The sequence below is a fragment of the Takifugu flavidus genome, chromosome 13, assembly GCF_003711565.1.
Source record: "Takifugu flavidus isolate HTHZ2018 chromosome 13, ASM371156v2, whole genome shotgun sequence".
NCBI classification, from domain to species: Eukaryota; Metazoa; Chordata; class Actinopteri; order Tetraodontiformes; family Tetraodontidae; genus Takifugu; species Takifugu flavidus.
This window is the reverse complement of record NC_079532.1, coordinates 5829147-5854990: the sequence shown is the minus strand read 5'-3', so window position 1 is coordinate 5854990 and position 25844 is coordinate 5829147. Positions and strand designations below refer to the sequence as shown.

At 41.7% G+C, this 25844-nt stretch overlaps 3 protein-coding genes across 9 annotated transcripts; 2 read left to right on the top strand and 1 right to left on the bottom strand.

The window, feature by feature from the left end:
* Window positions 1–864: 864 nt before the first annotated feature.
* On the bottom strand, window positions 865–9059 carry LOC130536748 (forkhead box protein P2-like). 3 transcript variants are annotated; one of them, XM_057052893.1, is made up of 16 exons: window positions 8952–9059; window positions 8400–8567; window positions 7102–7206; window positions 6742–6834; window positions 6233–6341; window positions 5691–5862; window positions 5197–5301; window positions 4545–4632; window positions 3939–4049; window positions 3283–3493; window positions 3147–3217; window positions 2638–2739; window positions 2427–2548; window positions 1956–2025; window positions 1633–1718; window positions 865–1545 (listed from the first exon to the last, which is right to left on the bottom strand). In XM_057052893.1, exons 2-16 carry the CDS (start codon window positions 8553–8555, stop codon window positions 1422–1424), a joined length of 1725 nt encoding a protein of 574 aa, XP_056908873.1. In that variant the 5' UTR covers window positions 8556–8567; window positions 8952–9059; the 3' UTR covers window positions 865–1421. The 3 variants fall into 3 exon arrangements, with proteins under 3 accessions (XP_056908873.1, XP_056908872.1, XP_056908874.1); XM_057052892.1 differs by having other exon boundaries at window positions 8400–9057; XM_057052894.1 differs by having other exon boundaries at window positions 3283–3463; window positions 8400–9055.
* On the top strand, window positions 6337–16535 carry ppp1r3ab (protein phosphatase 1, regulatory subunit 3Ab). Of its 4 annotated transcripts, XM_057052888.1 has the most exons (7): window positions 6337–6876; window positions 7093–7216; window positions 10541–10627; window positions 10734–12737; window positions 12953–13017; window positions 13114–13211; window positions 13484–16535. In XM_057052888.1, exons 4-7 carry the CDS (start codon window positions 11950–11952, stop codon window positions 16145–16147), a joined length of 3615 nt encoding a protein of 1204 aa, XP_056908868.1. In that variant the 5' UTR covers window positions 6337–6876; window positions 7093–7216; window positions 10541–10627; window positions 10734–11949; the 3' UTR covers window positions 16148–16535. The 4 variants fall into 4 exon arrangements, with proteins under 4 accessions (XP_056908868.1, XP_056908869.1, XP_056908867.1 ...); XM_057052889.1 differs by lacking the exon at window positions 10541–10627 and having other exon boundaries at window positions 11936–12737; XM_057052887.1 differs by having other exon boundaries at window positions 10541–12737.
* A 1622-nt stretch (window positions 16536–18157) lies between these two features.
* On the top strand, window positions 18158–25544 carry bmt2 (base methyltransferase of 25S rRNA 2 homolog). Of its 2 annotated transcripts, XM_057052897.1 has the most exons (6): window positions 18184–18356; window positions 19181–19384; window positions 22137–22278; window positions 22391–22519; window positions 22665–22779; window positions 23065–25544. In XM_057052897.1, exons 1-6 carry the CDS (start codon window positions 18275–18277, stop codon window positions 23689–23691), a joined length of 1299 nt encoding a protein of 432 aa, XP_056908877.1. In that variant the 5' UTR covers window positions 18184–18274; the 3' UTR covers window positions 23692–25544. The 2 variants fall into 2 exon arrangements, with proteins under 2 accessions (XP_056908878.1, XP_056908877.1); XM_057052898.1 differs by lacking the exon at window positions 19181–19384 and having other exon boundaries at window positions 18158–18356.
* Window positions 25545–25844: the final 300 nt, after the last annotated feature.

Sequence of the window (25844 nt, the reverse complement as noted above, 5' to 3'; positions counted from 1 at the left end):
TTTTTTCCCAAGTTCATTAGAGTTTGACAGAACTATATATAAAAAAATGCACTTCATTGTTGTACGCTGGAGACCAAGATGTCATGGAGAGGGACGTCTAGGTGACAGCTTTATGATTACGTGTTAATCTAGAGATGCACGCAGCCCAGACCCTACTGGGGGGGCTGTTGACTAAGTGTTGTCAAAAGTGTGGCGTGGAAAAACATGTTGACTCGTCTGCCTCGCAGCCAGCGCAGTGTATGCCACATCAAAGCGGTGTATAAATGAAATTGTTGAAGTTGCGGGGGCGTCGCGCAAACTTTCAGTCGGTAAACGTGCCGAGCGGCGTGGCAATCAGAAGAAGGTGTCATCTAATTGGCTGACAGCGAATCAAAGGAAGACCTGAGAGGCAACAGCATGCGTCAAGCTAACATGTTATCAGCTGAGACAATTACTGACATTAGTCAAATCAGGGAGCTGAGAGATGAGAGGCCTTTGTTGTGGGTTTGGCTGTGAAGTCTCCATCAGGCGGGTGGCACCATGACGAAGTGGCTTTCTTTTAAATTAAGCACACATATAAATAAAATGCATCACGGCGGAGTCAAACTGGACTCATGGGTGTCTTTTTCCTTTCAATCACTGAAGAATTTATGCAGTTTTACTTTTTAATTGTGCGGCCTTTGTTCAACCCGGCTGCTTTAATATGCTTCATAAATAAGATCAGATGAGACCTGAAGTGCATCACCATCGAAACAAAGTCACCAACAAAAAACGCAGTAGATTCGTTGTGTTGTACTCCAGATCTCTTCTTTGGCATCTAATGTACATTTAATACAAAAGTACTTTTTTTTTAGTTTTTTGAATTGGCAATAAAAAAAAAAGCTGTACTGTTTGACAAATATTTGATTTTTATTTCACCGCCATCAAACATGTTGGACAATCATTGAAAGCAACTTCAGAGTGAAGATTTTAATTTTATTGTATACAGTATACACAACAACCACTGTAAATACTTGCAAAGTGAAATGTTGAACCATCACCAATCATTACTGCAGCACAAAGACTGTATAAACACATAAATTCCACTCTGGGAACCACAAATCCTCCCACTGATGATACAACTGTACTTGTAAAAGTGAGAATATGAGACTGATGAGTGTTAAACACTAGAATATTGATGTATATAGAGGACAAATGATACATCTCCTGACTATTACCGATATACAAAAAAGCAGCTTTTCCATTTACGCAAATGTGTTTTATAAGTTTATGTCTCTTTATACGCTACGTCACATCATAACATTTATGTATTTTCACTAATCTGGAGTCTTTATGTGGCTCTAACTAAATTAAAGCAGTGGTTCCACCTCTGAGGAGCCTTATCCCAAGGTCTGCAGACACTGTTTGTCCTGCAGACTTTTGTTCTGCATCTATTTTTCTTTTTAGTCAAGATCAAACAAATTCTGTTCTTCATTTTCCAGCATGGCTCCCTGCAGAGCAGCTGGTTTAACGGCGGACATCAGGGCTTCTTGGTCATTCTGCGATGCTTCTTTAGGGAACAACGACCTATGAGAGGTGACACAGAAGCCAGATTTTTAATCACAATCCATCAGGATTTTTTTTTAACTGAATTGTGGAGTTGAAACCACTTACTGCTGAATGTATCTGCTTGCTTCTTTAGTCTCTTTTATCGGCATCCTGCTGATGTTGTCCTTGTATCCTGGCACGGATGCGTCCATCTGAACCATCGGGAAGAAAAACGGACCATAATCGGAATCTGGTTGCATCCTCCGTAAAATCCGGTCAAATAACAGATGATGCCTGACCAACCTCACAACAGGTCAGTAAAATTCTATTCTGCTTTATTTATATCGCGTCTGTTACAGTCAAGAATATCAAAGCAAAAAACCACAGGGAATCATCCTCTAAAATCACCGAGCGTGCACCAGTTCAAACCGCAACGCTCCAGGCCTCACCTGAAGGCTGGCGTGCAGAATGCTTCCAAAATCCAGACTGGAGGACACGGTTTTCATGATAGTTGCGCTCCTGCAGGAGCAAAAACGAAGAATATCAAAAGAGGCGCAGCTGGTTTCATAGCCATCAACTTAAATATTTCAGGCTAAATTTCAGAACAGCAAGGTTGAAACAATAGTCTGAGGCAAGGTCAGTTATGACCACGAATAATTCATTTCACTGAGAGACACGGAAAGAACCGAAGGTGATCACACGTTATTGATCGGATCATATCTGAACTTCATGATCTGAGACCTAAAAACAACAAACTGCCGTGTTTCTGCGACAGGAAACGAGGGATGTTTGGGATTAATCTTTGGATTTGATCCTTTTTTAGTCTCTGGTCAGCTTGACCCTTAATTATCAGTCATGAACTATTTCGGAAATACCCAGAAACACCGATGCAGATCCCAGTAAAAGCTCACGCTCTGTACCCTGTGATCCTCTGGGATCTCCTCCTCTGGTACTCCACCTCGTCCACCGTCCACACCGCGCCTTTCACGTTCTCCACGCGCACGAAACACTTGTGCAGGCTCAGGTTGTGACGGACCGCGTTCTGATGCAGAGACAATCAGAGTGGGGGCTGAATGGATCCCTCACAACACAGACTGGGATCACAGAGTTAATCATACAGATGTTTGATACCTTCCAAGTGGCAGCGTTCCGTCTGAAGTAAGCGAACGTCCGCGTGAACCAGTTGTAGATCTCATTGAGCGTCAGCTGCCTGTCAGATGTTTCCATAATGGCCTTAATGCAGGGATCAAAGCAATTATTATTATTATTATTATTATTATTATTATTATTATTATTATTGGATAGGGTGACATTTAAAAATAATAGATATCTCAGTTCTCTAACTGGATTTTTGTCCAATAAGAATTTGGTTTTGGACATTGTGACATCCCACAGTTTGATAATTGATGATTCAATGATCAAGTTGTCTATATATTTAACATGTTTGACCTGCTGATTCAAAATAGTAAATGTTCTTTACATGAGACAATAATTCTGGCAAATCTGAATAATTTTTGCATTTTTTTGCCGTATTTTTTGGACATATAAAGTGTTGTACGCATTCTCGGAGCTTTTCAACACCAAGAAAGACCAAAAACATGTAAAAATGGAAAGTGTAGCTGTTCAGAAAGTAAAACTACCTGTCTTATCAAGGTTGCGTATGTGAAAGGTGGTCTGATGTCATTGTTCTTGTACAGCTCGTACTCATTCTCTGAAACAAAACATGATCCATTAGATACGTTTGGTCCTGGAGTCCAGTTCACTGTGTCTTCGTACCTGATGACAGCGAGTAGATCAGAGGGTTATGGCAACGTCTTATGGCGCCGCTGCACGATGTCTGGGAAGGTGAGCTTTCACCGCTACTCTGAGAGCAAGATGTGACGCACACGGGACTCTGAGGGGTCGGCAGGTCCGATGGGCTCATCGAGGACAGGTCGATGGCGGCGCCTAAATGAAGCTGACGGAGTGAACAAAGAAACAAGTGGGACTGGGAGGAAAATGGAGATGATGTTTTTTAACACAGTGGAACAAAGCAATTTGACTCGGCTCTTATGAGGTGATTCCACTAATATCTCAAGAAGAAGGAGCCAATTATTGTTAATTATAGGGTGAAATTGTTGGGTGAGTGTTGTGATTAGGCTGTGATATTTGGAAGATTAACAAATGATTATCTTCCCCTCTGCATCAGCGCATCTGTATGAGACAATAGTAGCCGGATGCTGCAGCAGGAGGCAAAGAAAAGACATTTAAGAGCTGTGCTCAACTTTTCTGCCGTCACCTTCATCTCACAAAAACATATTTTTCGGCTTTCTGACTAGGATACAGTGATTTCATCCGGATAAAGTGCAGCCAGACGTGATAGCTTCATCCTCTACCACAAGCATGCGTTTACGGCTCATTTCTCATCAATGATGCTCCTCCGCAGGCTCTACCTGAGGAGCTCCGGGGTCGGCTGACGGATCAGGTCCGGGTGACTGAGCTTCCGAGGACGGCAGACGCAGGTGAGTTGTCATCGCCCGCAGACGCTCGCGTTCTTTGCAGAGCTGTAACAGGAAAGAGGATGAAGCACTGGTGATCAGAGTCAAATCGCTGAAACTGGAAACTGTTTCTGGTTAGAAGACTCAAAAAAAGATCACCTGTACAGAGCAAAGCAACCACTGACAACGGCCACCGGGTTTCTTTTTTTGGTCTTTTATATGAATTGATTTAAAATAAATCTGGAAGGATGCCGCTCAAAAAAATCCAATCAGCAGTTTACACTTTCGAGCTGCAATTTAAATTAAAGACGCACCAATCAGATACAGATATTATGTTTTTGAGGCATTCTCATGCAGAGCGAATCTATTATTATACTTTCTGTGCCTCCATTAGAAGCTTTGTATCGTTTTATCATTTATTATCCTACCACAAATGGCTGATTTCTTGATTTATTTGAAGCTGCATTACAACTTGATTCTCCTGTGATTATTAAAACTATAATAGCTACATTAGCCCACAACACAAGTGTGTAGAAGAAGAAACGTCAAATGTAGTTTCACCTGAAGCTCAAGCTGCTGAACCACCTGCATCTGTACTCTGCACTGAGCTGTACTTTTGTCATCCAGAGTGTGATCAGTGATGATGTGCCTGAAACACACACACACACACACACACACACACACACACACACACACACCACACACACACACACACAACACATCAACTCAACTTTGCAGTAGTTTATTTACACGAGAGCCAAGAATCAGAGTAAAAATTCTCAAAAACGTTGACAAAGGCTTTAAATCACCCAGAAGCTATTTTAACGAACTCCTACAGAACGTGCACATTAATATAATAGATTACACTCTTTTTAAAGAGTTTCTTAAATTTAAAACATTTTGCTCAGATGGTGGTTTAGTCCTTGTGTGAACATCTCTGGTCTCCTCACTTCTAATTCCCAAGTGTTTTTTAAAGACAAAATGAAAACATGAATTCCTTAAATACCGATGCAGCATCATAAACAGTAATTTGGTCCTGTTTGAGTAACCATTTGACCAAGTTAACCAAGTTAAGCGCATAAATTTTAACTCATATTTCCAAATACTGCAACATTCCATATCTTTCCAGTCCGGATTAGCCAATTATTCTACAGAAAATGTCCTTTATTCCAGAGCAAAAGATAATAAATTAGAAAAAACAAAAACAACCTACTTGATGAAGTGGTTGAAAGTTTCACATATCATCTCACATCCTGGCCAGTTACACGTGCCGTGGCTGTAGAGAGCGTGAGCGGCGGTATGTTCTGGTTTGACGACACTAAATGAGCAGGAAAAGAGGGAGACGGGGGTGATTTTGAAGCTGCAGGAGGATGACGGGAGAACAGAACAGCCACAGAAACGTGAGCATCTTCTCGAGTGGCAGAATGTGACAGAAAGGTGGGAAAGAGAGCTGGAAAATAAATGGCAAACCGTTTACTTCTGATTTGGGACATGTAGCTGTATAAACTTCTTTTTTTTTTCCTTTCCAGACAAACAAAACACAATATAACACACCCGAGGGGAATTAAAAGTGAAGTCTCATCTGCAAAACAAACAGTTTCTCACAGCATCTTGAGAGGAGGAAGAACAAATGACACCTCTTTGATGTTTACACACACACACACACACAACAGTGGCGTGTTTCCAGCCCGATCAGACAGATCGTACCATTCTGCCCCGTGTGAAGGTGTCAGCTGCCCACCGCTTTGTCCCCCCGTCACCTCTGCTGACTCTGCATCGTTGGCGCCAGAGGCCTGGTCGTCCGTGCAGGTTTTGGCCTGTGTTGACCCACTTGTGAGCTCTTTCCAAAGCTGTTGCACCTTTAAAGGGCTGAGGCCACCTGGATGTTAAACACACACAAGCACACGCAGAGTTAATTATACATTTCTAAGAGTAAATGTTTGATTTCACATGAAATAATTGTTAGTCTGTTCTCTTCACATTAAAGAGAAGTGCTTCTATTACTTAGCTTCTTTCATCATCTTTTTTTTTTTAGTCCGGAACCTAAATTCACCAAAACCCCAACTATTTCCATTCATTATCGTTGTTTCTCTGCATTGTATCATTGTGATGTTATTAATCCTATTGTTTAAAAAAAGCGAAATCATTTAATTTCAGGTGAAATCAGGATGATCGCGCATGTGTGTTGTGCTGCTTTCAAATGCTGTCTGGAAATGTGCCACTTGGTGTCAGAGGTGAGGAGAAGTGACCTGGAGAGAGAGCCAGAGGCGGCAGGACGGGTCTCTGCACCCGGAGGAGCTGCTGTTGCTGCTGATGGAGCTGGAGGAGCTGCTGGAAAATCAGCTGCTGCGAAGACGACTAACAGATACGAAAAAAAGTCAAACATAAACCATGAATTGAATGGAATTGATCAATGAGCTGAAATTAATGTAATCCTCCCAGCATGTTTTCAACAAAAAACATCTCTGACACGTGCTTGAAAATGTTGATCCCAGATGCCGGATACATGTACATAAACCTGTTCTCTCTGCTTCAGACATTCCTGTTTGATCAGGATTTAAATTTAAATATATTTCCTTTATTTTTGACTCTATTCTCAGACTCCTTGCCAACATCAGCAAATATCCTGATACCAGAAATCAGTTTCTGGTATTAAAAGCGACAACGGCAACATGACCATGTTGCAAATCATCGATTTTAAACACTAATGACCAAATGTTAAATAAATGAAACACAACATAGAGAGAGAAGTTCTTACCTCCTCCGTTCTCTTGTTGGACTGTTGCTGAAGCAGTCGTATGTTGTTGTGAATCTGTTGTTGTTGCTTCTTGTAAAACTCCTTCAGATGTTGCTGGAAAAGGATAAATCACCCTCTTGATGCCACATATTTAATGTAAGTAAATTAAGCCACAGACTGTCCCACAGTGCTCTCGCTCTCACATCAATATGTCCTTTTGTCTGTAATTGTCCATCAAATTGAATTTGACTACAAAAATTAATGTAGAAAGTATCAAACAAAATATGATTGCTATATTGGATGCGATCCTCTCCCTTTTCATTTTTGGCACAGCCGTAATTGTCTAATTATTTGGTTTATTACTCGTTATAGTTTACGTACCTGCTGCAGCAGGAGGGCTTGCTGCTTCTGCTGGATCAGCACCTGCAGCTGGTTGGGGAAGAGAAGGTGCTGCATCTGCTGGGTGGACATCATCGCCTGGAACACCTTCGGAAACGTGAGAGATAAAATATGAAAGCGCCGCCGCCCGGTCCAGCGGGCTCTGTGCCGCAATGTGTCAGAGGTGAAATAGTAATAACATCCAATGGAGAATCTTTCCAATCCAATTACAAAACAGCGGCGTCAACCCTTTGTGAACATCAGCACGCTGGATCGTGTCACTGACCCTAAATGAGATGGCAGAGCAATTAATTAGCAACACAATTACATGCTTGTTGTGATCCTGAATGGAAGTGTATGCATGTTAATAAAGCCAAACACTCACAGAATAATAACTGATCTGCATTCATGCTTGTGTGGAGCAGATGCCTGCTTTTAGAGCTGCAGCTGCCCTGTCAAAACCACCAGTTAGAACATGGAAATATGCTAGGATTAAAATTTTATGTGTAAATCCATCAGTTTAACTTTTACTACTAAGAGCACTTCTGCATATTCATTTCTTTTGGTGTGGATCAGTGCTCAGTATTTCAACAGAAAACTGTTCATTGTTTGCCTAAAGCAAATTTAAGAGATTATATGCTCATATTTTCTTTTTAAAAAGAATGGACAATAAAACACACATAACTTTTTGTATCTTTACTAGGGTACATCGACTTTTTTTGGCTTTGACACATATACACATTTTTAAAACTATATTATCTATTGCTATCAAACCCTTTTACATGTGATTGTCTCACTATTGGCTGTAATATGATTAAAATTCTGCCCAATCACATTTGAACACCTTGAAGAAGTAGTTGAGGATTTAAAGAAAGGCAAACTGACAAGATGAGGGAATGTGCTGAAGGAAACGTGGCTGAGATGTTCATTATCTCCGCTCTTTCAATGATCCCCCAGATTAAGATTCCCAAGGATGGAATCAGAACAGACAAGCATGTAATTATGTTGTTCCATGCTTATTTGCCTTCCACTTGCATGTGTTTGGCCTCGGTCTGTAGACAATTATTCCTCCCTGGCTCTGACTCGCAAACTAATAATGAAGGACAAACAGAGTTCTACGTGTCAACTCCCAACGTGTCTCGTAATAAATTCCTGCCACTGTCAACAGAGCTGCAGGCTTTAGGGTCTGGTGCCCTGGCAGATGCCCAGTGTGGAGCTCACTGGATCTGTTCTGTTTGTTTCCCACATATGACGTGGAGAAGGCTGAACAGTGCGAAATGAAGTTAGGAGGATAAAAATACCTGCTTTTGGTGGCAACTTTGCCAGGTTTCGCCAGTCACTCCACTGCAGGAGTCCCCATTAGCTGCTTTCTCTCCGGTACCGCCGTCTGTGTGAGTGAGGAGGCTGCGGGCTGGGGTTTGACGGGCTGTTGTGGGACTGAGAGGAGATTCTGGCATCCTAGATCAAGACTTAAAATACAGTAAAAAAGCTGTAAGGCTTTAAAAATGGAGACACTGCTCATGGCTGTAGCAAAAATTGTCAGTTCTCATGAATATGTTTGCAGAAATAAAATGAAAAATGTATTTTCCTTCAAAGGAATCCAACTAAACCTGTGACAACAGCAAAGTATTTCAACATGATTATTTTACAACACATAAACCTTAAGTTAGCGAGCACACATCTGGTGCTATCAAAGCTGCAGAGTCAATATTTAACTTGCTGTAAATCAGCACACCTGGTAGCATAACAACATAAATAGTGCCGAGAGCATATCAGATCCAGACAACTAGCCAGTATCTAACTTTTAGTGTTTTACTTTGATTTCTTTTGCGGTCAGATTAAAAGCAACCTACCTTTAAGATGGTGAATGGCTGGATTCAGAGCAGCCAGGCAGTTGTTGTCACCAAGCCTGTGCAGTTTGTAGTGAAGGGAGAGAAGTGAGAAGAGTTGTGAGTCTACCTGAGAGGGAGGAGTCAAAGCATCACTCCATAAATTAGCCAGTGACAGCAATGGATTGATGTCAAAAACAGGAACTGCTCTGTAATTACACCTTTTAACGAGCATTTAATTTAGTACATTTCCCTTCTACATTGATGTAAACACGCAATTGTTGTTTGTTTGTTTTTTAGCATTTTGAAACAGCAAGGTCCTGTGTTTTCGATGATAAAGATGTTTAAAAAAGAAAATAAAAACATGCCCAGACATGGTGATTCAAAAATAAGCATAATCTATTTACTTTCATGACTAAAATAAAGGTCTGCCTTTGATAAATGTCCTCGACTTTATTTAGATTTGCAACTGCTCCAACAACAAAAAGAACTCTGCAGCCACACAACTGTCAAACTGTTATCAAAGAGCTATTTACAGTAATGTCTGCGCTTTTATTTGAACACTAAATCAGCACATCTGCTGAAAACAAATAAGTGTTTTAATTTTGGCTGATAAGTGAAGAGAGAGTGTTAAAGGTTGACAGAGCAGTGAAGAGACACCAAACTTTATTTCACTGCTTTAGGATCTTTATTCTCTTCTGCTGTTTTACTTCACCTTATAGAACCTTTATCATACACCTTATCACAGACTTTTTGTCATCATTTATTTAGTCAAATCTTGGTTTTTCAGTGCTGTATGTGACCAAAAGCCTGGTTGCTCAGTCATCATTTGACATGACAACACAAATAATAACAAGACAGTAATATATGTAAAAATTCAATGCAATGACGGTGTGATATTTTTTGTGATTGATTTATTACACATAGGAAAAAGGGATATGGGATAAAAGGAAGGAAAACATGAATGAAGCTTACAAAAGACACAATTACGTTCACTTCAGACAAATATGAAGCAAGACAGATTAAATTCATAACTGAATTGTAGAGATTGATACTGAGGTAACTTTCTGCCACCTACTGGATTAGTATTTACCTGCCCTTCAGATTAAATTGCAAGACAGGTATCAATTTAGATTTCTTTTGTACACATTGGGGAGTAATTTATAGAACCCCTATCATTAGAATTTAACTGATTAAAAGTGAGGCAGAAAATGTCAGTTCTTCTGAATCTGGGGCACGCACCAGCAGACAGGAAGTCCAGAATATATTTCTGGTATTATGACCCTGCTGTCATATGACTCTCTCCCAGTTGTGAGTATGACATCATTAACATCCCAGCAGTGCGGCCCGGAGGTCACGGGTTGACTTGAGTGCTGACTTCCACCTGCAGTGCTGCAATATGATGCCGGCAGATTCTCTGATTGGTTCATCCAGCCGGGGGACGGCATCCAGCACACACTGACCCACTGAGGCTGACAGCACGGCTGTGTCCAAGAAGGACTCAGCTGGTGTCCTTGTGGTTCCTGCAGAGGGCAATGTGATCCCACACACGGGAAGGATCTGCTCTCATAGAACCGTCTTAAATGTAAACAATGACTCTTCATCCACACCAGATCCCGACCAGTATTCCCAGGATATCTTTCCCTCCTGTCCCTGATCCTCCTGTAATGCCTGAAGTTGCCCTGCTGGAACTCCTTCAGGTGAGCCTGGTGGACGCCCCAGTAGTGTCCTCGACCGTCCTCACAGCGGTCCACCTTCACGAAGCAGTCATTGACAGACAGATTGTGCCTAACACTGTTCTTCCAGCCCGGACCCCTGGCCCTGAGGTAGGGGAACCGCTCCTCCATCGCGCTGTAGATGGACGCCAGGTTGAGTTTCTTGGAGGGAGAGGACAGGATGACTTTGGCAATCAGGGCAATGTAGGTGAGTGAGCGCCTTGATAGGAGCTGGGGGTCCTCTGAGGAGAACATCCTGTTATCTGGGTCAGCCAGGACGCCGTCGGTGGTACCTACAGCTCCTTCCATTGTTGCACCTCTGCTCCCTTTTTCTGCAGTTTTCCTTTTTTTCTTCTTTTATGGTGTAAGTATACTAAAGATATGCTGTCTATCTATTTGTTACCGTAACATCCAATCATTTGCATTACACTGAGATGTATCCAGGATTCTCTCCTCGATCGGGACGTGCCACAAATCCAGACAACCATGACATGCTTTTATATATCTCAAAGCAATCCTACTTCAGAAGGGTGGGGGCATCATTCTTCGGTTAACACACAGCACCTTTACTCACCGGTAAAATACTTTATTTGCTAAGATAACAGCCTGCTTTGGTTGCAGCTCAGGCCGGACATGCCTCCCCGTCACAGCACTCAGATAAAAAGCAAACAAAACCATACAAACACAAAGCATGACTTAAAACTATATAAGACTGATATCTGGAAATAAATCTGGATAAATATGACACAGATAAAATACATATTTTTAACAGCACACTGCCACCGCTGGAGGTCAAAGGTCACCGGAAACTAGCCAGTCATTTTATTAAGATAAGTTATAAAATAAGATGTTTGTCCTGGGTTTTGCCTTTTTGGGTTTTTCACTTGCTGCCAAGGAAGTCATTTTGGATGGCATTTCCTTTGTTAACACAGTCACAGACTGATAAGACTTCCGGTGTTTTTTAAGATGAAGTGGCGAAAGAAGCATCATGTTCATTGATATTGATCAAATCTATATAAAAGTGGGCACCATACTATCAGTATCCTCAAGTCTGATGTAGATTTGCACTGAAATATCGTCATGAATAAAATGGGTATAATTAACTGCCTCAAAGTGACGACTTGGTGATATTTTCTCCCCCTGAGTTTAGACTACTGTACATAGTTTGAGTCCCATCTGGCCTATTTATAGTGTTGGCCCTAGCAACAAAGTCATCTGTAACTCGACCCCGTCTGTTAAGTCAGAGCACATTGAATGTCAGACTCCACAAGCACTGCAGCTCATTTCCCACAGACTAGAGGGACCCGATGGAGTTTGTGGGACAGTCAGGATCCTCCGGGGCCTACAGCCTCCTTGGAGTGCCAGGACTCAGCACGCTGGACCTGGACGTAGACGACGATGACGGCGAGTTTGTGATCGGAATAAGGCCCAAATCATCTCCACTGCCACGAAGAAGAAGCTCGGTGTGCGACGAAGACTCGGAACCCGAACCACCTCCATGTGGCTCCAGGAGAGTGTCCTTTGCAGATGCCAAGGGTCAGAGTTTGGTGCAGGTGAAGGAGTTTGACTCTTGGGATGTACCTAAATTACCAGGGTGCGATTGTTCTGAGAGCAGTGGGACAGATGAAGATGACTATTTCCTATTTCCTCTTAATTTCTGTCTTCCCTTATCTGCAGAGGAGTTGTCTAATAAGGTTCAGGCACAGAAAGTGGACCTGGAGACCATTGAATTAATCCCAGGAACCACAATACTAAAAGGAGTTATCCGTGTCCTCAACATCTGTTTCAGCAAAGCAGTCTATATCCGAACCACTTTGGACTCCTGGTCTAGCCACTTTGACCTTCTAGCAGAGCACATTCCAGGTTCGAGCGACAATCTCACAGACTGTTTCTCATTCAAGCTCACTTTAGTGCCTCCGTTTGGAGAGCAAGGAGCCAGAGTTGACTTTTGTCTGCGCTATGAAACTCCTGCGGGGACTTTCTGGGCTAACAATAACAGCAAGAACTACGTGCTGGTCTGTCAGAAGAGGGTGAGGAGTTTGGACAAACCACAGTGGGAAAATGCTAACAAGAAGAGCTGCCTGAAGACTGCTGGGTGAGATTATACAGTAAAGTGTTCCACAGTTTTTATAAAAGGCACTTTAAAGATTAAGGTTGTCTTAAGTTGTCACATCATATCAGTCAAGGTGTTAGGCTGAATATGATCAGAAGTTTTCAAAAAGTTAACCCAACCCATTGTTAGAATTTTAATGATAAATAAAATCGGTCTGTAATTGCTAATATATTTATTAAATCCAACTTCATTCACAGTCAAACCTTTTCGGCTGCGGAAATCGTTTCAGCTGAAGATTCTTGTAAAGAAAACATGTCACAGGGTGATTTCTTTCTCTTTTTGCTTATTGCAAAATCCATCTGATGGTCACAAACATCTGTAAGTGTGAATACTACCTATAAATGTCCCTTTTCTTCAGATGTGTTAAGAGTCGAAGGGAGAAAATCTGCTGTCAAAACAAAGAAAGGCTCCGATGATCAGCCAGGAACAACACATGAAAAAGAACAGGAACTATTGGTGAGGGTTTTTTTAATTTATTTATTTTTATATAGTGTTTACCACTAGGTTTTTAAGATTTGTGAATTTTATATACTGAAAGGGAACACAAAGTACCCATGTGTGACAAGAGGATCAAATCGCAGCGCCCACGTGACCAATGCTTACAGCAACCCCATAACATTATAACGACAGCTGAAGGAAACTCGGCCCCTTCTTTGCACTTTCAGTGGAATATTCCATTCTGTGCTTTGATACAATGTTAGTAAAGTTCTTTGTCTTCCAATGAACAGAGGGAAAATCAACACAACCGCATCCAAAGAACTCAAAGACAGGCTGCACGGATGGCCCGTGTGAAACGAATCTTTACTCAAAGGGACGGTGGAGCAAATGAGCTGCAAAGGGATGAACCAACACCACAGACCCAAATGCCCGGAGAGGAAACACCATCAGAGGTGCCTGAGATTACCGGTAGCAGTAAATCACAAGCTTCTCTTAAAATGTGCAAAATGCCCGCTCTTGTTATCAATGATGTCTCACAGCCACATGAAACATGCAACACTGAGCCACAGAAGTCTGAGAGCTTCGACCACGTGGCCAGAGGAGGTGAGGGTGATGCAGATATCAGAGACAACCCCTCACCGCCAAATGATTATACTCCTGCAGAGTGCCAGAACGACATTGGAGCCAAACCAGCTGACCGTATTATTCCTGCATCGAGCAGTGAAAACGGTTCCAGATTTGGGACAGTGGTGGCTCCCCTGTATCAGCAGGTCTTTTGCACAGCGGGAAGTGAAAGACCGACTGTGCGCGATTGGGGAAATCCCTCCCCGACTACAACTAATTTAATTCAAATCTTCCCTCTCGCTGATGGGAAAAACACTCGCAGCACCAAGCCAGCACATGATGGGGATAACAAGGACAAAATTATGGTGACAAAAACTGAAGACAGCTCACACAAATCACTGAAGAGTTCCACGAATGAAGAGGGAGAAAAGCGCGCCATGGTGGAAGAAAGTCGTGTTGTACAAAATGTTGAATCTCTGAAGGTTCCAGAAATACTTTCAGACCAGGGCAGCAATAAATTTGACGTTCTAAAAACAGTTCTGGGAGACAAAGTAGTCCACCCACCGACTCCAAACAGTTTAAACCCCAATTTCTCCGCTCCAGAATTATTCGCTGAGGGTTTGAATCTCTGGGGAGAAGCCCAGGAACGAGATGTAACCAATGACCTTCAAGAGCAAAGTACAGCTGGGACAGCGCAGGATCCACGGCTAGAGCGTCCCTGCCAAGTGAAAAGTAGCACATGTGAAACACAAGGACAAAGTGAAGAACAACTCTTACACAGTTTAGAAATATCCCTGCAAACTCCAGAGAGAGCGCCGGAGTGTTTAGAGCGAGATAGCGGTTCAGGTGGGCATAAAAGTCTGACCTTTCATGGAAAAGCTCAGGAAGAAAAGGCAGAGACGATGTGGGTATGTAGGCCAATGCCTGGTGACGCATTAGTTAAGCAGGATAATGACATCGTAAACTCTGAAGACACTAATGAGAACATTGTATCAACAGATGAGGAGCTGAGTTTTACAATAGGAGATACTGAAGTATCAGATGAAGACCGTAGGGAACAGATAGAGGATTCAGAGACCGTGTTGCTATCAGAAAATAAAGATTCAACAGAGTTGGAAATGGAGACAATGGACAATAATTTGATTGAGGTGATCACAGCTGCAGAGGAGGAAGGCAAAGACAAGATTATACAAGATACTTTACAGGAGATACAAGAGACGGGAGATGGGAAATTGGGAGAAGCATGGGCAAATAAACAGGGGGGGGGAGTTGAGAAAGGATCCCTCGAAAGCCCGAACACATCACAGGAGGAAAAAAGAACCATAGAATCTGCAAAAAAGACAAAAGATGAACAAGATGAGATGGGGTCGGAGAAAGAAAATCACACTGCAGAAACATTTCAGGTCAATATTGAAAGAAAAAATGTTTTGGAACAAGAAGAAGATGCAGTCATAGAGGAGGAGTTTATGATACAGTGGAACAATAGTGATGACCATAAAGCCCAAGAAATGGATGAAAATGTACATGAGACGAATCCAGGTGGCAGGGGGGAAGTTCTGCTGGATTTAACATCGGAACCAGAGAGCATGGCAGTAAATGAACAGGAAAATGGAGAGAGGTGCTCAGACGCAAGGTTAAACATAACAGACAACAAGGGCGAGGATTGTTCTTATGCTCCAGAGAGCGATGTGCAGCACAAGCAAGAATGTGACAAAGAAAATACTGAAGAGGAGCAAAGTGCAAACATGGCAAATGAGACGCTACTCGACAAAGAGGAAGCTTTTCATAACAACACGAATATCACGCATGACCTATCAAAGGCCGAGGGAGACGAGCCCGAGCACGCTGCTGCAGAGGAATGGCCGTGCCAATGGCCCGAGGGCGACCGACTCAGCCCGGACGACACTTCGTCTGAGTCGGACTCTGGCGATGAGGTGGAGCTGTACATGCACTGTCTGAGGGCCGTACACAGTGGAGCACAGGTCCAGAAAGACAAGAACAGGGATGCAGGTTCTAATGTGGCCAAAAGCCCGAACAGAGGGAAACTGCTGTCCACGCCGATGCCGTCCATCAGTGAGTCTGCGGATGAAGAACCGCCGCTGGGTTGGCATCAGGACAGTGGTGAAGGGACGGCAGAAATCCAAACCAAACCTGCTGCTCTGCCAGAAACGAGTGAACAAAGCCTTGTCAGCACAAATGTTGCAAGGTGGGACACTTTAAACTGTGAAAATCTTTCAAAAACTTTGCTATATGCCACCATGTTAGTTTCATTTGTATTTCTGGCCTTCTATTATGATTTTCTTGCCTGTTTTGGCCTCTATATACTATCTATAATATGGCTGTGTTGTCAAAGTGACAGGCAGCCGGCGAAAAACAACAGATTAGGGTGAATTAAATTATTGTGGTCTTTAACATAGAGCAAATAAGATTCTGACAGTTTGCTTCATGCAAAGATAATTCAATAGGGTCTTCACTATTAATATACATTACAATAAAAAGTGAGAAAGGGTATCGATTCAAAATATCTAACAGCATATTGAGATACTTTTGTATAATCCCCTTGGGACGATGTTGATTGAATGTATGGACAAATTCCTTCAGTTGTGGACCACCACCATTCACATCTACAGAAAGTTTATACTGTATGTGCTTTAGATGTAAACCAGTTTGCTATGCATATGGACGTCCTCTACAGATAATTCTGTCCCTGTAAGGTACATTTTTCTGGAATTAATAAATCATACTTAATGACTTGAGCATGCCCCTCCCCCCCAAAAATTGCAGTGTTTTGTTCTTATTATTCTAACTTACAATAGATGATTTAGAGTGAGACTAGATTTATCATATCATCTAATTTGCTATTATATATTAATGGTACCCCAAAAATAATTGCTTTTATAATTGAATAAAGCCACAGTGTAAATGCTCCTTTAATTTGGATCGGGATTTTTGAGTAACATGTCATGTGAGGCTTGGCTCAAATCTTAATGGTATGCTCTGGCTGTGTTAATAGAGTTAAATAGATTGATAGATAATAATATTCACTATTGTGTAGAAGAGAACAAGAATGCCATCGGAGTTACACATTTGTGGTCGGAACCTCAAACTCCTCAAGAATGCAAAAAGAAAACCAAAATGGAATCTGACCTGATATCTTAGGCTTTTATTTGGGTTTCTGGTGTGTTGAAATGTTTTTTTCTAAGCCTCAGTCTGCATTCTGATCAAATCCAGTATCTTGTTATCACAAATTTTCAGTCTAAAAAAACATTTGGGTTTAAAGTGACCAAGAGCTTTTAGAGCAGAGTTGTTTCACTCTGAGAAGAGCTTTTTAGAAGTAAGAGTCAAAATCTCCAACAGTAATCTTTTATAGCTTCACACTTCTTTCTAAGATGAGTTTAGCCCGATGGGAAAATCTTGAGTTAAGCTCACATGCGTTTCAGCATGCTGCCTTTCATGTAATCCAGCGCAGTCCTCCCTCTGACCTTTGACTTTTTAGCTGCAGTGTTTGGAAGGAAAGCAGCTGCAGTCGTGCGTATGTGTCTGGGGATTTCTGCAACCACATGAACACAATATTTTGACAACCCATCTAAAGCTACACACATCCCTGTTTCTTAACATTGAACAATGCATTGAGTTTCATTAAATCACAAGTATTAAAGACAATAAGACAGGAAATAGCTAAAAATCTTTCCTTATGTAAGCTGCAAGGAGGAGAGAGTTTTGTTGAGAGCATTTTGGTTCTTGAAATTACAACATAATCAGGGCATATGAACAAAGGTTTAAAAAAGGTCATATTTCACAGCAGTAATGGCTTTCTACATGAAAAGAGTACAGACACGTCTCCAGGTTTATTTAATAAACACTAACTTAAAACACACATTCCACATTTACAGTGGAACAGAAACATTTTGTGCAAATAGTCACATGTAGAAAACTATAATGTTCAAGAGCACCTCTGATTACTACAACTGTGAAGTTAATAACATTCAGCAGTTCAATATAAATATATTACTAAAACTGTGAAGATCAAGTTATTTTAAGTCCATATAAAGAGGCCGTCTATTTGTATGTTTTTAACCCAGCAGTCTTTATACATAGAAGGCAGTTTGAGGAAATTTACTAATCTGCTACTTTGAACATAAACACCTGCAAAGTTCATTTGAATGGAACATGGTAAAAGACAGTGTTGTCCAAAATAACTTTGATGATTATATAAGCAGCAGCTTTATTGTTTACCGATATGTGAAGTAAATAACAATGATCAGCTTGTTAACTACGGTGTTATGCTGGGAAACTTTGCCTCCTGGAATTCACGTGGACGTTACTTTGACACAGCACCCTCCCAAACAAGAGTCTACTCCTGTGTACTAAAGCCACTCCCAATGTCACTGCCCCTCCCCTAGCAGTATAATGTGATCCACAACACCACAAACACTGTTCAGAAGTGTCTCGATGAACATGGCATGCTATGAACGGATCTGATGTGGCCTTGAAACTCCTAACTGTACATACATGGGATGCAACGGAAACATGAACAGAACGGAGGCCCATCCCTCTGCCACACTGAACCCAGGGGATCCACTGACATGCCCATCACAGGTACGTCTGCCACAGGGCTTACAAACAGGTCATACTATGATGGTGGAATGGGAAACTAGTATGCACTTTTCTTTGCTTGTTGAATAACTGCATGATCAGTTTTATACATCAAGGTGGGCCATTAAGAAATTATTTTGCATCAAGTACCCAAGTTGAAAATGATACTAAAATAAAAGTTAATGGGATAGGGATACTTTAACTAGCTAATCTGTTTTGTTTTGGTCCGTGTTCCTTATTTTATCTTTCCTGCAGACTAGATAATAAAGTATCTGTGCCTAATGCTTGTAGAATAATTGTGGACATAGGTTTTTGTAGATGATTGTGGGTTATTTCAATACTGACTTACTTATCAAAAATTACTTCTGTCTTAATAAACTGAAAAACTGCATCATGGAAGATATGACTGATAAGCAATGAAGATACGTATAAAGTTTGTAAACAATTGTTTGCAAGCTAGACAAGTACAGGCACACCATAAAATCGCAAATAATAAACTCAAATACGTGATCTGGGTACACATTTATTAAGTCTTTTAAAGATTTTGAATATAATTACTTTGTCCAGGAAAGCTTATTTCGTTAAACAACAGTATTGGGATATCTGGAAGTACTTTTTTATTTTTTTAACGACGTGTGTTTTCGTTACCGATGTTTGGGATTTACAAAGTGTCCCCAAACGCACCACGGCACGTACGCAGCCATAAGGTAGGCATCTGAGACTCGTGATTGGACAAGGGATTGTCAGTTCTACAGCACGTGTGTAAAGGTGAACCAATCAGATTCCTCGTTGTTGTCCGGTGCACCGGTTCGCCGGTCTGTTTGCAGCTGGGTTCAGGGAAGCTACTGGCGAAGGTAGCATCGGTGGTACTATGGACCTCAGGGACAATGTCGAGACAGGAGAAGCGGAAAGCCACCCGGAGTTTTTTTACCTCCCGATCCCGGATGAAGCACCGTGTAAGAGGGAGCAGGAGAAACTGTCAGGAGTCGTCAAAAACCTTCACAGAAAACTGCGCAGGAAATATAAAGAGGGTAAGCGGCTTCATTGGGCCCCTGCGATCTGCTGAACCTGCAGCCTTGTGGCTAACACTTAATAGCTGTAAAATTCCAAATCAAGAATTGCTGTTTTTGCATTTCGAGTGTCTCCAGAGGAGATGACATTATCCGTGTTGGCAATAACATTGTTCGTGTTGACGAACTAGCTTTTGAGGTAGACTGAAACAGTTATCCGCTAATTTGTTTTGGCAAGCAGGGCCATAAAGCGACCTATGAATCACATAACATACTTAAAATAATAAGGGTATTTATAAAACGCTAGTGTACAAACTTAGTATCGATTACTAAAACGAGCGTGACCTCACAGCAAAGACAACAGTGGATCTCTTGGAATGCAGTCATCTCTTTGTTGCTACGATGAACAAAAATATAAACGCAACTTTTGTTTTTGCTTCCATTTTTCACGAGCAGAACTCGAAGATCTAAGACTGTTCTATGTGCACATTAAGCCTCTTTCTCTTAAATATTGTTCAGAAATCTTTCGAGATTCAGATAGTGAGCACTTCTCCTTTGCAGAGATGATTCATCCATCTAAGTGGAATAGCATATCAAGACGCTGATCAGACAGCATGATTATTGCACAGGTGATCCTTAAGCTGCCCCCAATTAATGGCCACTTTAAAATGTGCAGTTTTCCTATATGCTGTGGGGGTGGGGAAGTCTGGCCACCATTTGCCTCACACAGTGCAACACAGGTCTTTCCTATAGAGTTCCTTGATCCAGTTGTGGCCTTTGGAGCCATGGTCCACTCCTTTTGGATGGCTGTGCAAATTTGCTGTGTATTGGTACAAATGGGAAGAACTGGAACACGCTGTCGAAAGAGAGCATCTCAAACATGCCCAGCGGGTGACATGTCTGGTGAGCATGCTGGCCACGCAAGAACTGGGACATTTTCAACTCCCTTGCAGCATTATTATGCTGCAACATGAGGTGATGAACAGCACAACAGTGGGTCTCAGCGTCTCGCCATGGTATCGTTGTGAGTTCAAAAGGCCATCAATAAAATACACTTGTTTTCATTGGCCTTAACATGTGCCTGCCCATACCATAACCCCACGGTCACCACGGGCCACTTGATCCACAATGCTGACATCAGCAAACTGCTCACCCACGCAACTGCTATCTGCCTAGTAAAGTGAAGACCGGGATTCCTCCATGAAGAGAACACCTGCATAGTCCCAGAAGCCATCAAATGTGATGTGTCATGTGAAAGTGCGTCAAGCCGACACCAGCAAGCATAGTAGATTCCCTGAGATGGTTTCTGACAGATTGTGCAGAAATTCTGTGGATATGTAAACCGATTGTTGCAGCAGCTGTCTGGGTGGCTGGTCTCAGATGGTCTTGGAGGTGAAGCCACTGGATGGGGAGGTCCTGGAATGTGGTTACATGTTGTCTGGGCTTCTGAAGCTGGGTGGATGTACTGCCAAATTCTCTGAAACCCCTTTGGAGATGGCTTAGACAGAGAGATGAACATTCAATTTGTAGGCAAGTTGTCTGTTGCATCTTAATGGTGCTCTTTAATCAGCTTCTTCAAATGCCACACATGTGAGGTGGATGAAGAGGTGCTCAAGGACACAGTAAGTTTTAAAAAAAAAGTTTAAAACAAGTTAAAGGTTTATCTCCCTCAGTTAAAGGTCAGCGCGTGGCTCCAAGCAAAAATATCAAGACCGCATTTAAACTCTCCACATTTTATGCTCTCAATGCTCCACTTATTTTTTCATGTTTAAACAAACACAAACAAAAGCACTTAATAAAACTTAAAACCCTGAAGACTATTTGGTAGACTATTGATGCATACAAGACTTATTCAGATGCTCTCTGCTGTGTCAATGTGGGTATTTGCATTATATGAAATGGGAAGTTTGGAAAAACCCTTCCACAAGACTCACTGACATCTGATGTCTAAATGTCAGACTTTCAGGCCTTTCAACATCTTAACTGTCAGAACAGTAAAAACAAAAACATTTCATTTCACAGCAGTAATGGAGGGATTGAAGTTCTGAAAATATAAAACAGGAAGGGTGAGGTTAAAATTGCTGACTGGGAAATTTTGACAAAACTGGAATTAAAAAATATGCAACATTCTCACATTTGCTTTACTGGCTTGAACAAATAGGCAAAAGCTCAACAGTGAGTTGAACGAGTTAAAACCTGTAGATTAATGTGATTTTTGGAAGTAGAATATTTAATATTGTGATGTTTTATAATATCTGGACTCAAATCTAGGTCTGCTTCATGTAAAAGTGTAAAACATTTATAGATGTTCTACTTTAAACAATATCTTGTTACATTTTAAACAATGTTGGATCACGCTGAAGTCAGAAACCATACCAAAAAGGACAGCGAGCCCTTTGTGGTGGCTGGAGCAGCATCTCATGAGGAGCTAATAAGTAAAGTATGATCTTGTAGGTTTGGCATTTAAGATGTGGTCATGTGTACTGCTGCCATTTGTTGTGTTTTTTTAAAGAAAAAAACGGATGTTTTCCTCTTGCGGTCATGGGATCGAACATTGCTGTGTTGGCCCACGCTACAGGCTGTAAATGTCTGACAAATGTGGCAAAAGGATTTTTTTCTGGCAAAATGAACTGTGAGAGGAGGAATTATAGAGACAGTTCTACTTTTGTGCCAACAGAGACCTGTGAAAATCAAGAGTAAAACATGATTATAGTGGAATAAGCACTAAACTCTTCAAAATGATCATTTTAATGTTGGTTTCCTCCCCATATAGTGGGTGACTTTGACAAGATCTGGCGTGAGCACTGCGAGGATGAACAGACACTGAGTGAATATGCCCTGGCCATGAAGAACCTTGCTGACAACCATTGGACAAAAAAATATGAAGGAGAAGGCCGCATCGAATGGTGCCGCAGGTACAAATCGTCCTGTCTTTTAGTGCTCTCACCTGATGGTATAATATGACTCACCTAAAACTGCTTTTATAGCATTTGAATGTCAGTTTCACAGTCATGTTTTTATATACAGCGTGTGCCAGGAATACTTTTTGGATGGTGGGATGAAGAGAATGTTAGAAAAGGATGAGAAAAGTGCCAATCTGGCAATGGGTGTGACAGCGCTACCTGCGACTCCACTGCCATACAGCGCCATCCGCAGGTAAGCCTGAGCTGTTTCCAGCTGTTATCGATTGCCAAGGACAGTGGATGTATTAACTAAAACATGGTGGATGTTGTAAGACAGAGAGATGTAGTTTGGTGAGTAAGCCACTGACATGTGTCCTTCCTTCATGTTTCTGTTGTAGCTCGCTCTCGCAGCTGGGCAAAATTCGCCTTCTCGATGTGGGGAGCTGCTTCAACCCTTTCCTGAAGTTTGACGAGTTCCTTACAGTTGGCATTGACATTGTGCCTGCAGTTGAGGTATGAGTGCGAGTCAAGTCCTTGTTGACGTGATTAAAATTTACAGGCTTTTCCTGTCTGTCGGCTCGATGCTGCCGTTACAGAGCAGAGCAGAGAACGTGAAACGAAACGACTCACACGGAAGTGTCTGTTTTGTGGTTAAACAAATTCAGCAGAAAGCAAAGTGAAACATACTTTGTAATCTGCAACTAGAACACCGCAGTCTTGGACTTAGGAATGAACAGAGTGCCCCAATGTGTGAAAACAGCTAAGTGTTTGGCTATTTTCTTTTCTTTTAATTTTCAGAGTGTTTACAAGTGTGACTTCCTCAACCTTCAGCTTCAGCAGCCGCTTCAGCTTGCAGGCGATGCAGTGGAGGCCTTCCTGCGCCAGCTGCACAACCCCATCGACTCCCTGCCCGCCCAGCTTTTCCATGTGGTGGTCTTCTCCCTGCTCCTGTCCTACTTTCCCTCACCATACCAGCGCTGGATCTGTTGTAAGAAGGCCCATGAGCTGCTGGAGCTGCACGGCCTGCTGCTCATCATCACGCCCGACTCTTCCCACCAGAACCGCCACGCCTTAATGATGCGTAGCTGGAGGGTGGCAGTGGAGTCGCTGGGCTTTAAGCGCTACAAATACGTCAAGTATTCTCACATGCATCTCATCGCCTTCCGCAAGGTGTGTCTGGCCACCACCAGTGACCTGGTGTCACGCAACTACCCTGAGATGCTCTATATCCCACAGGACTTCAACTCCAATGAGGAGGAAGAGTGCGCTGATGTGCCCTTGCAGGTTCGTTCTGAGTTTGAGGATGACCAGTTGGCTTGGGGCTTCACGGAGCTGCCTGACAATGATTCTGATTCTGGGGAGAGCCAGGGCAGCTCGGTGCCTGGCTTCCATGAGCTGGAAGACCCGATCCTGCTTCAGAGCTAGAGCTTCTCTCTGCCTAACTGTCACCTCCCCCTCAACTGCTGTGCTGCCAAATTTAACCTGCTGCATTCTTCTCTCTTGTCCTCCCTGTCCTCAAAATGCAGTTTGCACAGTGTGAAAGAGAAGTTTACAGATTATTTTCTCCATACAACCATGCCCCTCTGAGAGTGCGCACACACACACACACGCACATACATACACATACACATGTATACAAATGAGGAGACATGCAGCACAGACAAAGATTGATATATTTTCATAAATATATGGGTTTTTTAAGAGTTGGAAAGTGAATGCCTGTAAGAAATCTGAACTCCCTTGACCCCCCTCCCTGCCAATCTTCCAATCAGCTCTTAACAGCAAAAGCCAGCTTTACATTCTGTACTCACTCTCTGTTTAAATAAGCTAGTATTACAGGCTGCTTAGTTTAAAAAATACTTAGACAGTAAAACAAGCAGTGTGATGGAGGCATTTGATTGCACTGGAGGGACTTGGATGGAAGGAGCGGACTGGATATGCTTGCTCCTAACAGTCATGCAGCTAGGTTTTTCTGAAAATTCTTGATGTGCATTAAGTATTCCAAGACAAAAACAAAAAAAAAAGTTTTGCGATATGTATTCTCAACAGTCGAGACATTGGTGTTGTCCAGCATTCATTGTGGCACTGCCATTTTAGCTTGGCAACCCCTGAATGATGTGTATCTTTTTACGAGAAAGTGGTATTTGTGGCATTTTAGACTATTTCTGAACCATACAGTAGGATTGCTCAGTTTACTAATGTGAAACTTTCACTGTTGATTTTTTTTTTTTAACAAGGTACAAGTAAACAAGGTTTGATCCCCCCCTCTTTTTCCTGTTCTTACATATTACAATAGGATTATCTGAGATTACACTTGCGTCCTCAACCTGAGAAAAAGTACAACACTGCTCATCAGTAATCCACAGTAAATTAATGGTACGGCATTTTTTCAACTTTGATATGTGGAAAACAACACAAGTGACCTGCCTTCAGATCCATGTTTCTCACATTTCCAACAAAACAAAAAAATAATAAGCACCTCAACAGAAGAAATTTGCACTAATTTACTGTTTCGTCATAATGAGCTTCTGAAACGGTGGGGAAAAAAACCATATAGTTTAGCAATAGCAGAAGAGACCAGATCAGAAGATGTGTTCTAAGGGGGAGATTTGAACCTAAAACACTAAAAGATAAAGTGTTTGTGTTGTTTTTGCCTGTCTGTGAATAGGCTAAATGTGTGTTTGGGACTGTTTGTGTGCATGAAGGAATGAGTGCTGGTTTTTTTTGTGTTTATTTTTTATTTTTTTGAAAATCAGTGGCACCCAAAGGGTGTCACACAATATTTTAGTATGACGACAGGTTTACAACTGATACGATGGGCCTGTTTAAGGTACCAGTGAGTCTTAGGTGCCTTTCTTTTCAAATGTACTATCATTCACCTGGAATAAATTTAGTTCTCATCCTCAATTTAACAAAAAGATACCAAACATTTTCACATCCAACTGTCCGGGTCTCCTCGAGCCACAGTGATGGCTGATCGATGAGCTTCTCCAGTGTTAACGTAATGCAATGTGGTGTTACTCTTCTGATATCATGTCCCACCTAATACACGTTCCTCTGCTGATTTTACCCTAAATTTCAACAAAGTAAAACAACCTTTCACAGTGCTCTACATATTCATACTGACAAGAAGAGTGTTTTCTGATTTATTTGTCTGTCTTCCAGTGTTTCTTTTGATTCATTTGCATGAGACGGTTCATTGTCATTATCAACAATGCAGAACAATGTGTGCTTCTAGTATGGTTGTATTTCTCTTTTATAAATGAATGTAAGCCAAAGGTGTCTGTGTCTCTTTTTTGAGTGCTTGAAAACCACCAGAATGGGCATAATTTATCTGAAACATACACCACACGTTATGCATAACACAGATTTGATTACACGAATGATGTTTGGTAAAAGAGCTTTTCATGGCCATTAACAGGAATAACAGTCAGTATAAAAGAACACTTATAGGACGTATGGGTGACATTTGTCGCACCTTTTTAAATCAAGTACAACATTAAAAAGTTGCTGACACGTACGTTTATTATATTAAAATGATAATAATACATTGGTTTGTTTCAGTTGCTAAATGTTTG